The 13,398-nt window shown below is 35.4% G+C and overlaps 2 protein-coding genes across 3 annotated transcripts in view; both read right to left on the minus strand.

The window, feature by feature from the left end:
• Positions 1–8,828, minus strand: part of LOC143424579 (UBA-like domain-containing protein 2) — a 24,143-nt gene extending 15,315 nt beyond the window's left edge. The window contains exons 1-2 of one of the 2 annotated variants that reach the window (XM_076896729.1): positions 8,514–8,821; positions 48–122 (exon numbers count right to left, since the gene is read on the minus strand). In XM_076896729.1, the coding sequence (XP_076752844.1) occupies positions 48–122; positions 8,514–8,621 (183 nt within the window). In that variant the 5' untranslated portion in view covers positions 8,622–8,821. Of the gene's footprint in view, positions 1–47; positions 123–8,513 lie in introns of both variants that reach the window. The other variant, XM_076896730.1, reaches the window with a different exon arrangement.
• Positions 8,829–9,532: 704 nt separating this feature from the next.
• Positions 9,533–10,981, minus strand: LOC143424284 (tRNA-uridine aminocarboxypropyltransferase 1). Its single transcript, XM_076896254.1, has 4 exons — positions 10,622–10,981; positions 10,400–10,540; positions 10,139–10,322; positions 9,533–9,977 (listed from the first exon to the last, which is right to left on the minus strand). Exons 1-4 carry the CDS (start codon positions 10,847–10,849, stop codon positions 9,634–9,636), a joined length of 897 nt encoding a protein of 298 aa, XP_076752369.1. The 5' UTR covers positions 10,850–10,981; the 3' UTR covers positions 9,533–9,633.
• Between the last annotated feature and the right edge of the window lie 2,417 nt (positions 10,982–13,398).

A 13,398-nucleotide genomic window follows, 5' to 3' on the forward strand; every position in this document is an offset into this window, starting at 1 on the left:
GTTAAACTACTGATAATCTTTGTCAAAAGCGAAACGAGTCGACTTACTTGGCCAAAGTGTGTACCAGGTCCTTGCGCGCACGGAGGTATCGCAGCTTCTTGGAAGAAAATACTAAGGGCAGTCTGAAAATCATAAAGTAACCGCGATTAGATCAGCGACATTGAGTATGTCAGATTTTTACGTTTATTTTGTTATAGTACGCCGTAGTTGCGTAATCATTTAGTAATTTTTTTCGCGGAGAATGATTTATCTGTCTGTTTACAAACCGTGTTACCAATTACAACGATATCTGGCATTGCGCTGCTTGGAATATACCTATCGTGTGCAGTCGACGAAATGTGTAATCGCTTATAACCCATTTCAGATCAACTTTTCGTTCGTCTAAAGACATTCGTGTGCATAAAATCACGATAAATGTAGAGGAGATATACTACATCGAAAATAAGAAATACTGAAACCATAAAAATTCGTACGTTATTCATGGTATGCGTAATTTAACCCAGAAACCGAAGAAGATATTCGTATACTGCGAACACTCGAGTGTAATTAAAAATATCGTTTCCACAATAACGCTATTATTTATTACGCTACATTGAATGAAATTTTATTAAGCAACTGCAATTTAGAGAAACATTTATAGTTATAAGATTTCAGAAAAATAATTGTTATTAAAACAAAAATTTTTATATGAAATTTCAGACAAAAGCTCATAACATAAAGTTCACAGTGTATAAATATTTTTTTCCAATTACTGCACGCATTTTGAACTCAAATATTTCCCGGCATATTCCATATATCATAATAAATAAAACAACAAATGTTCCTCTCTTCATGGACTGAACAATTTTAAAATGGGTTAACTACAGACTTCTAAAATGTAATGCTACCAATTGAATTCCTGAATTTCTACAGTAAAATTGAGGTTCGCGAATGCATATGAAACGTGGTCTTTTGTGTTACAACTACAAAATTATGCTCTTTATATGATCATGTCTACGTGCAATCATGTATGGGCACTTTAGTTGAATATAATAATGGATGTGCTTCAACAGCAAGATCGTGTTACGAATCGAAACAAAATACCATGGAGTATCATTACGCTCGAAGATTCTTCACGTACGGACTTCCGTGCGAATTCATCGAAATTTCAATGCATCCGATTGGTCGGGAGTTACGTATCAAAAATTTGTACACCTGACGGAAATCATTAAAGTTTATTCACACTTTAAGCAGCGTTACTAAAGCGCCTTATGCCGATTTATTGCTGCTACAAAAGTCCCTATAAAATTCCTATAATCGCGTGTAAATACAGGCAGCAGATAAAAAGTAGCTCGCCATTCATCATAAATGTCTCCTCGAGCGATTTGATTTTTCTAAAACTACCTCTCGACATTATTAATAACATAAACACATAATAAAATCATCTTTCTTCATATTCACAGTATTACCATACTTTTCCTATACGAATGTTCCACCTCGATTTTCTTGAAAACGAAGTCTCAAACGAAAAAATTTTACTCTTTCGTTTCGACTTGTTTTTTTTAACATTATCCCTTTCTCGGTTACGCAACCAAATCGGCAACACCTTATACATACTTATACACGTACACGTATGTATAATTAAAGACATGCAAATATGCAGCATTTACCTTTTCGTATTAACCAAAGTATACGAGAACAAAATTATGTAGATATTGCACGGTCTGGTTTCACAAGGTGAGCAAGAAGTTTATGAATTTCTAGCAATGAGCGATCCCACGTGACTTCAGCTAAGCCGTTGCGTGTTGAACTCTAACTGAGGATATTAATACGCGTAGAAGCTTTTTAGTGCCCCATTCTTAACGTGCTGTTGAAATATTTAAACTGCGGATAGGCACAAGCTGCGTCTCGGTACATACATGCTTTGTTGGTACAGCAAGCGAATCCGCGGTTCAACTACAAACGCGGCTGCACATCAGGGCTTGTTTTACATACGCGTTCCGACTAGAGCTGAGAATACGTTTGGAGTTCAGCTTCCCTCTCGCTCGATGGAAAATTCTACTTAAAAATGTTACTCCGCCGAGTGTCTACATCGCGAGCAAATATCATTGGGTTAAGCGGAATGTCTTCTCGCTTTTTTTTCCTCTTCATCTTTTGCAACGTTAAGTTTGCATTTTTTTCGCGGTACATTAGCGCGATATTATTTATAATATTATTTACTCCCCAAACGTGTCTTCACCGCGGCGAATACACGTATTGTCTGCTCAAAGCTGACTAAAATTGCAAAACTGCGAACATTACAAACGCGCCAGTTTTATCGGCGCTTAAGGCGATCGCGTGAAAGTTTACAGACCGCAAGATCGTGGCTCTCTGTACAAGCGATATACACACAGAGGCCTAGTAGTCGAACCAATTGCCGCGGAAATTTTCACACAATTCTTGCCAGTTTCTCGCGTACACGCGACAATTCTCGCTTTCGCGAAGCTCTGGAAGTTACTCTTCCAGGAAAAACCGTGACGCGCCTACCTCGCCTTTTTCCCCGGTGCACGACTATTTTCGATCGTATCTTACTAAGTTTTCCACGAAAACTATCGTTCCTTTCTATTCCAATGTCACTGGTCTCGCATGCGTGTCTAATATTTATTCATATACTTATTTAGAAGTACAATATGTTATGCAAATGCTGAAACAAAACAACGGAAATATAGAAATTAGTGAATGAAGTAAAAAAGGACGGGGAACTTTTGAATTAAAGATAGAAGTGAAGATATTCTAATGAATATTTGCAAATAATAATATGTAAGATAATATGAAATTAGTAAGATTAGAATGATAAAACAGTAAAATTGATAATGATGTTAATAACAATAATAAAATTAATAAAAGGATAACTAGACTTGGACTGTTTATGGAAAATTTGAATGTACACAAAAGTAAGGACACAGAATATGTACGTCATATGCAAAACATCTAAAGTAGACGTTACAATGTTTGCACGGTGAAACGAATACTCAGTTACGTTCCGTTTTTTTAGTTGGGTTCATAAAAAATACGAAATGTACGTAAACATACGCGGTATAATAAAAGCAAACATGCTAAATGAAAAAAACTAAGTACGTACGAAGGGTACTGCGAAGAATAATACGAGATGTTCACTTTCAATTTTGAATAAATTATTCTAATCACTAGTCTTGCTTGTTATTTATGATAAACCGTGAGCGGCAAAATTTACACTTAATTTAAACATGCGTTACAATATTTATTTTGCTTTGGTATACGATATTCTGCGGAAGCTTCCCTATTAGAGTGTCAACAGAGCAAGTGAAAATATAATTAACAAAGTAAGTAGTAATTAATAAAACTAAGCAGTAATTCTTGAAACCTCACAGTTTTTTGTTCACTGTACCATCCAAATTGACACGTTTTATTGCACAGGTGGTGCAGATAAATCGTTACTAATTAAGAGCCTTATCTATGTTAACAATCCTAGCGCGAGTAGATTAGTGCTAACTTCGTTCGGTACAACAAAGTTCGTTAAAGATAACAAACAGCCAAATTGTATGATTACTCGATAAACTGATCGTGATTATGTTGTATGGAAGCTTTCCACGAGTACGCACGACATATACATCCGACTTGACTTGTATTAAGACAATCAGAAAGATTCTTATCGTTACGCTTGTTACGCTAATTGAAACATATGTATGTATGTAGTATGCATTACGAAGTATACACATATTTTCCATTTAATAAGTCACAGTAATCTCGCACTTTTTTACTATGGAAAACATGCACGCGTAACGCAACGTACGAGGAAAAGGGAAAACAAAATTATTTACTCTTCATTCTCCCGTTACAGATGCATATTAATTACCGCATAGTTACACGTGTCGCTTTTAAAAATACCAGAAGACGTTCAGTTAAAACAAAAAAAAACATGAGTCAGGGACATAACTCAGCTGTACAAATAAATTTCAATTTCATTTTTATCGCGTAAAAACGAAATGCAATATCTACGTTGTAGTATGTAATACCACTTAAGAGGAATATAAGCTAATTTATTATACTTTAACTACTTTCCACTAGTAGTTAAGGAGTATTTTTCAATACTGATTTATCTTTATCAAACCACAGTGCAATGGCTGGCTAAATGTAGCGTGAACATAGAAATATCTAGTCTAACTGTTTCATGTAGAAATGTGCATAATTGAATCTGTACGTGTATGTTTAAATAATAATGTATACAATTGTTATACCTATGAATTGTACACGAAATCAAGCGGACCGATCGGGAGACAAAGTAAAAGGCTTGTATTCAGGCGTCACGTGAATACACGTGCTGTTGGGACTCTCGTGAAACGATTTCGTACCACGAGATACATCTCGGCCACGTTATGTTCAAATCACGTAACAAGAAAAGAACCTGAAATAGATCTCCTACGCTTCAAAACGTTCCATCCGACCTACACGTATATTAGAAAAATATTTTTACAGAACGTTCGGAACGTCGCGGGAAAAGTACGAAAGAAACCAAACGAAGAGGCTTCGCTATCTTTAGAGATACGGACAGAAAGTGTATACTAACACGTAGAATGTGAAGTTCCTTTTAGTTCATTAATTGTCGACTATCAGACTAAACAAATTTGTTCTTCTTTTCTCATATTTTACAAATACTTTTTTGGGTCACTCAAGGTAGAGTGGCTGGTAATAAGATTTGTAGCAGTTGAAAATAATTTCCGAAACACTGAGAGCACATTCCTTAGGGCGAACGACCGATTTCGCGGAAGGATCGTTTGCAAGTTACTCCTGAACGACGTACAAACAAAGTTCCCTGACTCCGATCTTATATTCTTCAGGATAAAAGAGAATGGCAGACAGCCACCGAAGGTGGGTGATTATTTTTCATGCTACGCTGATATAACTGGCATTGTTTTCATATTTTATGAGTGCCCACATGAAACGAATAAAATGTGTTCGTGGAAGAACGAAAATCAGGAGAAGACATCGTTGCGCTCTGTTAAAGTTACTAAACTTAAATTTTTTTTAAGGACTACGAGATGTGTGCTCCAAAAAGTTGCAACCCTTATAATTGCCTAATGATAATCTTTTCTGTACAACTTATCTATAACTTGAAACAAATATTCATACAAAAGTGAACTTGCCAAACTTCGCCACGTTAATGGGAAATGATAGCCGTATCGCGCGTCACAATCAAAAACGTTTTCTCTGAATTGAACTTCAAGCAAAAGGTTGATAAAATTCAAAGAAAATGAAAATAAGGAACGGCCCAGCCCGTTGACCTTCGCGGAATAGAAACGAAGTACATAATACAGGTTTGTTAACGATGAGAGACACTGACGGCGACAAAAACAGAACAGACGGACTTTGCCAGATGTCACCGCAATGGGATCGTCGTAATCTCGCCGCTCTTCTAGCCTGAAAGCCGACCTCTGAAAAGGATCCGCCGATAAAATGGCATGGCTAGGTGATTGGTACCGCGATAATGGTAACAATAGTCTTATTTCTATTACTCGATCGCTACCTTCAGTCCGCAACCAACATGCAATTATATCCTAATGGCGCCTCTCGCTGAACATTGAAATTAACCCTTTATAGCGCTACGTGACCTGTTAGTTGAATACACGCCCTATTTTCGTATTTTTAAAGTCTCTATTTATTTTAACTTAACTAAATTGACCCTCTGTATCCTCAAATATGTAATTAACCAATTAACGAAAAGTTAGAGCAATTATTGTTTCCTTATATCCAAGTAGAAATGAAAAACCGACCATCCAATTCAGTTGCAATTTTTTTCCTAAACCCTAGCAAACAATATTGCTTCCACACCAAAAGGATCGTTCTTGAGCTGAATGCGGTAAGAAATTAACTAAAAGATTTGATGAGTTCACTGTATACGTGGTATCTGCAAGAAGTATCAGCACATTTTGTTGATACTTGTGAAATCAACGCACAAAATATTGTACTATAAGAAACATTCTGTATCAGATCGATTTAACATGAGTAAAGTTGCACTTCGTCGATCACTGTAATTTGCAATACCACATATTGAATAATCGTGAAAGCACCGCATCCATTGTGTATTTATATCAACATAGACGAAACGGAAAGAGAAAGAAAGAGAGAGGGGGAAAGAGAAAGAGCAAGAGAGAAAAAGAGGGACAGTCTGGAAAGGTACTGGTATAACCTACACGGACTTACTAGTAGTCATTAGAACCCGTGTCGTAATCTGTTGTTAAACGCATTAGCAGCCGAGCAGAGAAAGTTTTCAGACTGAATTCAACGAACGGAGTGAATTCTCTCCCCTTATTTCTTCTCTGTATACTCTCCGTAGATAACGCAGCTTCAGCTATTAACAGTAGACCGTATTCTTGCCGTACCATCCGTATTCGAGTGCTTCGAACAAAAAATGTCTTCTTTCCCTCTCTCTCTCTCTCTTTCTTCATACTACACCATGCAGCAAATAAAAAGCTACCCACACTCCAGTATGTATATTGATTTTACCTGTGCCATTACAGACGTATGAGAATAAGGCACAGAAAGTCACTTCCCGGGCGAATATCATCTACATTCTAATTAACAACAAAAAAAAAAAAAAATGTTTACTCATTTTGGAATATTCCGAATAGGCGTTTAACAGACCGGGCGTGTTTACTTTAAATGATGCGACGGTTATTCTTGCGAGGTGACGTAACGATAATAATAACGGAATGACATTAAACATTAGCAATCCTTCGCGATTCTTATGAAACCTTCGCGTTCCAAGTGACGACGATTACAATTTAACTTCTAATATCGTGTTGCAATACCTTTTTAAACATGGCGTCGCATAATCGATTCGATCTCGCAATCGATCAACTATGTATCGATCAACTTTGTATCTCGAGGTAAATTGCCAAAGTTTCGCGATAAAACTGTTTCTTCTCTTCTCTCTTTTTTAGCCGCTTAAACTTTGGCAACGCTATTCACCCGTGCTATTTCTTCTTTAAATGCATCTGAAACGCGAAAAGCTTTTAGGAAAGAAGTGCCGGGTAATGCCGCGGCACGGATAAGATACTAATTGCTGAAAGGCCACCGTAGGTTCTTGACCGTGCGTGGTATATTGATCGTCTAAAAGTGCGAGAAACGTGAACTGGTCGTTTTCGGATATTGAGAGCAAGATATTGACAACCGTATCACGAAAACTGTGTGCCGTGCTTCAAAACAGCCAACGTCAAAACAAACCGCAAGTCCCACTATTTCGCGGAATTTACGACGACGGATTTACCGCCATGCATATCCTCTTTTATCAGATTTCTCGTTTATCGCAAATCGTGGAATAACCTTAAAACGTAAGTCACGTTAATTCGTAGATATAACAAGAACATGAAACGAATGCTAGTAGACAATTGACGTTAAATAAGAGAGGTACACTGTTGGAGTTACGTATCATTTAGCGAATTGTATGAGTCACTATTACATACATCTACGTACCTATTATATTAACGGACACTGTTATTGTTACATTACGTTTACATTGTTTACATTATACGCACATAATAATTCATGCATACACCTCGTTTCAAATCAATTTATTTATAAGATTAACGATCTGTGACGCATCGATTCTCAGTAATTGCACGTTAAAACGTAAACTGTGTTTCTGTTGCGAATGTTACGTATAAAAGGTTATTAACTCGCTAGTATACAATGTACGTCGGATGGGTTAAATGTAATCTAATTTCCATAAACCGAAGGAGGCTTTTAGCACAAACGGATGGCTCGTAAATCGATAGGCCTGGAAAGGTTGTACCTAAAAGATAATTATTGTTCTCGATCGCTGCACGCGATGTCAGCATTGTTCTCATTGTTAATGGCCAAGTACGTTTATATAGAGCGGGTTTAAAGAAACCAACTGACAATAATATAGATATACGACTCGATTTTAAGCCAGAGAGAACTTTATATACGATGAACAGTCTCTTTACAACGATGCTAGTGAATAAAAGGCAAGTCTAAAAGTGGATTTACGGCTAAAAACAGTCACAGCCGCATAAATGAAAACAAACAGAAGCCCTAGCAAAGTGTTAACCTGAAAGCATCGACCAGGACTATGTATAACCTTGAAGAAGGTATATACGAGCGATCCCACTCATCACAATAACGAACAAAACCTCTTAGCAACATCGTATGATTTTTATGAATGGACTTCATCCTGTGTGGTAGTAAATGCGCTGCTCACTGACTCATCCCACACACGAGTCAATATGTGATCGTTAAACGAACTTTATAAACAATAATATAGTATGACATTCAGAAACGGAACATCGTTCGATCGGATTCGACTGATTTCCCCAACCGAACGCGCGTGAATAAATAATACTTGCAAGCCGGATCAACGATAATACACCCGCCTGTACGGTCGGCCATTTTCAACTGCTTTGTTTACGTAGAAAGTATCGAGCCGCGATTGGCATAAATACAATGGAAGTTCCCAATGTTCGCCAAGAAAAAGATGCGGAAATTATTTCCGTTACCTCGAACTGCCAATGCGCTGCCTGCAGCAACTGTTTTGCTTGCTCCCTGGCACAACCTGCGGCCAGCACGAACTGATTGATCATCACCTGCTCGCGAAGGGTGTCCATATTTTTTCGTCACCTTTTTACCGTGAACAGAGAAAATAACCGGAAGAGACGAGACCGCACAAGACACGATTACGGTACACCCTGCCGTGTCACCAGGCTTTAATTCTGTCTCAGGTTTTCGTTTAGACGCGAGTGCGGTCTACGAGCGGCGACCAGACTCTTGTTTTGAAAACTAAACTCATCGCAGACGGGTGACGGGCACCGCGGGTCGCGGAACGTAAGAGGCGAGGATGCTGTGACGTCACTACCAGTGACTGAGCGTGCCGCCTCCCGTGTGTTTGGGAACGTTCTCTTTTCCGTACATACTCCCTACGATCATTGTTTATTTTCGAACATAATAAACAATTCAGGAAAACCGCAAGCTCGATGAGCACATCTATATTTCTGGCTGGTTACTTGCCGCTTCGAATATTATTATGTGCCGCTGCTCTGAAGTAAGGCGTATTCGTATTTTCAAATTTACAACTGGGCTCTAACGCAGAAATAGATAACATAATTCGATGTTTGACTTGTTGGGAATACCTATTAGGTCACCCACCTCTGTTCGAGAAATATCGTTTCCTTAATGGGTTAAATGCCACTTTAGAATTTTTTTCAATTTGCAACATTATTTTCGCAATAAGATGATTTTGTCGATAATATACTCATTGGTTGCTGTACGTGGTGAATAAATAACGTGTTTGTTCGAGAAAGAAATCAATATCATTAATAGTTAAAAAGGTATTATACATGTTAAATATATTACAACCTAGACAATTTACAGTGTTTGATTATTGATATGAAATTGAAATCGTATAATCAGTATTGTATACAAAAACTGACAATACTCGTCATCAGTTTTACTTCATAAGACAGACAAGTTGAAAAGTGCCTTATAAAAAAATAATTTGTTATATTAAATATAGATTACAGAAGTAAGGATTATCGAAGTAATATTATGAGTTATTTTTATTAACAAAGCTATGAGACATTTAATACTCTTTTTTATATAAAATACATGGTCATCGCAGTATTAAATTAATGGCCTTTTATATGCCCATAACCTATCGTGATCATACATAGTATGAATCTTTTCGTACATATATTTAAAAAAATATAAAAGATCATCGTATTGACCTCTGTATCTTTGATCAGTGTCAGGTAACTTGTTCATATGCTGATATATAACATTGTCAGTAAAATCTTCCGCAATATCATTTGTGGAAGCATATCCTTGTACTATGCCAAATGCGCATGTGTGCAATTCTACTAAGAACTGATGAATTGCTTCGATGGTAGCTAAATACCATCGTGGACTTTTTTTCTGATGACGCCAAAATTGTGATATCCTTGATTTCAAAATAACACATCGCAAATCTGTAAATCAAAGCAATACGCACATTTAATTATTTAAATCTTCAATCATCCATTTATTTTTATATTTTCTTTTTCCTCCAAATCTATTACACAATGGAAATATGATTCCTTAATAATAAAGTGCAGATGTATATTATTAATTTATATATTTATATACATACCTCGTAATCTTTGATCTTTATAAATAGATTTTGTTTGATGCCAAGTACTATCGATAAAAATAGCTCTTTTTATGGGAAATACATTCTTTATTCTAGTTGTAACAACTTTATTACCTTCTTGAATCTCTTTTGTGAATAAAGAATCCACGGTCACAGCAGTTTGACTAGGAAAAATTAAAACTGTCTATGGGATGATATTATTTAGACCAAAGTGAAATTTGAACAAATTAAGCAGTTTTAAATACATCTTTACTACTATACCTCCTCCTTGTTCAATATTTCTGGGAAATCCGGATATGTAAAGATTCTCACATCGGCTGGAGCAAGTATAGTTGCATGAATCGCTGTACTTTTTCCATCGATTTCACGTGCATGCTTGATAATATCGATCTTAATGGGTAACTGAAAATAAAACGTGGTTTATCCTCAATGCTTATCCTATGATTATATACCTTAAATGTGTACTGAATAAATGATCGATACCTTTATTTTTGGAAAATACTTTTCACTAATAACTGGTAAATAGCACGAGTAACAGAAGAATTTTCGTGACTTATAACAACGTTCACATATTTCTCTGCCTTCTATTGTATCTAAAATTTGTGCATTAGTAATTGTTAGGTGACGAAAGGGCGCTTTATCAATTACTTTTTGTTCCTTTTCCAAGTTTGACAGTTTGTTGATGTCGCTTAGTGCCCCAGTTTTCGCCATATTTTTAGTAACGTAAATGATTTTAATTAGACATGAAATATATTCGATATTATCAGCGACACTTCACATAACTATTAAAATAATATAAACTGTTTACAGTTTTCTGTGAATCATAAATGATATTAATTTCTGATTACTAACTATGTAATCCATCTGTTGCAGAGACGGTGTACTATTTTACTTCACTGGATAAGTATAGCAGTTGGTAGGCTACTTTCCTTCATAGTTATCATCACCAGATGGCATGCCAATATCAAAAATGAAACACGAAGAAATCATTTTTAAATAATCGTTCAAATGTAAAACAGTGCTGGTTGGATTTTCAAACATTTTAAATCTTAAACGATTGCCTGTTGCACCGATAAACTTGCCTCAACTTCAGGAGTTATTGTAAGTACATTATATCTATACTATAATATTTAATATTAACGATATAGAAAAAGTAATATAAATAGAATAAATAACGAGCTTTAATTGAAGATTAATGGTTGATATTCTACGAGGTTAATTCTATGAGCGTAGTCAAAGTTGTAATTTTTCTCTCTCTCTCTCTCTCTACTTTCGTATTTATCTTTTAATTAAAATCTTTTCACCTCGATGGAAAAAAACCTTGTATCAGCGTTTGATGAAGCTCCAAGCTTTAATTATTACTTTCGTTATTCAATAATTAGCTGATGAGCAATGTAGGTAGGTTCGTAAAGAAGAAATGAAATGAACGTTATTTCCGTTCCCTTCTAATTTAGTATTTCTTTGACTGGGGCAATTAATCCATTCTCTTGAATCTTTCGCTGCGCTATGTTTTGCTGCCGATAAGAATCGCGTAATTACATGATCTGGTGCTAATGAAATTGAACAACTTCGAATAAATTGCAGTGACATTTATATTTCTTCACACCGGTCCTCCATTTTAATCATGACTTTCTATGATAATACCTTGAAATACAAGTATTCTTTAATATGCGGCAATACTAATGTAGGTTTGAGATATATTTCACAAAAGTGTATAGATGTCTTTTAATTTTCTTTAGTTATCATGTAACAATGACGGTCTAAAAGGCGACTTTAAAAGGGGATCGAAATTCATTAAAATTCTTTGATAATTTCTCTGGGTAAAATGTGACATTAGTATGCTAATAACGCCGACAGGATACTAAACCCACGCGTTACATTTGTTTGGCGTAGAAACGTACGTTTCGCAAGCGGATCCTTTAAAATGTACGCAAATTTCTAAGGGGGGTGGAAGATTATAATTTGTGCTTTCTAGGGAATATATTACGCCGCGATTCGTATATCGCCAGAAATGGAAACCTTCATTTAGCTTTTACACCTCAGAGAATAATCTCTCCTAGGGATCTACTTGATTATCAAATATGAATATTTCGTATTGACATAACTCTATTTACTCGTCATTCTATATGCCGTATATCGTAGTTTATTAGTTATTTATGAAAAGTTTCAAAATGAAAATATACAAAAATATACATAAATTGGTGTGTGCATAATAATATACAATTTCGATTGCATAAAGTTTCAAAAACACTTTAAACAAATTCTAGCAGTGTTTTCAATTTCTAGCAAGAGAATGCAAATATTTTTGCCCGTTTTTTTATTTTAGAGAATGAAAGACACCATTTATGGTTTATTGTACAGCAAATTGACAGTGAAATATTATTTCTACGCGCAAGCTCTTAAATATAACAGGCTTTAGTAAAGCTTGAAATCCGAAAAATGGCCACTGTAATAACTTCAGAAAAATATATTTACGGCACAAATAGTTTATCGCCTTTTATACCATTCAGCTTGTAACTTACAAGGGAATACTGAACAAAAAAATCGAACATAGGGGCTTTAATTTATTACTTCGCAGAAAATTTATTAGTTATCAATAATTTATTAGTAGAATAATTTTATCCTTTGAACTTATCCATATATTTATTTTATATCTCTTTATGTTTATTCTCACTGATACACAGTAAAAATTTCATAAAATATGATTTATCATAAATCTAATCCGCTTAAATTTCCACAAATTTTTTGCAAAAGGAAATGCTCCGAAAGAAAAATAAAGATGAAATTATTTTCATCGGTACTTTTCGTTCCGTAACACGGAACTAAAATAAATAATCGTTATATAGGATTACGTTCACACATTCGTAAAAAGTATTAAATATATCGAGATATACCTAGGTAAAGACCAAAACTGGATGATTTTCAATTTTCATGCTCCGAATGTACATAGGGATTAAATATTATCAAATAGATTTCAGCGAATTGAAAATTGTCTGATAGTAATAGATTTTCAAAAAACCACAGTAAACTCATTTATTACTATAGATAATTGAGATTGTTAGCGCAATAACGATCTAATTTTTATATAAAAGTACTAGTTACTGATTGTACAAAGCAAAACCTGAAAATCAATGCTATTAGTGAAGAGATAATCTTAAAACTAGTGTAGAATTCAGCAGTAATAATCTCAGTTATCCTTGCATAGCGATGCAAAGACCTGATGCATATCCTCTGTAATTGAGTAATGCATCTGACTGGAT

This window comes from Xylocopa sonorina, chromosome 6, assembly GCF_050948175.1.
Source record: "Xylocopa sonorina isolate GNS202 chromosome 6, iyXylSono1_principal, whole genome shotgun sequence".
NCBI lineage: Eukaryota > Metazoa > Arthropoda > Insecta > Hymenoptera > Apidae > Xylocopa > Xylocopa sonorina.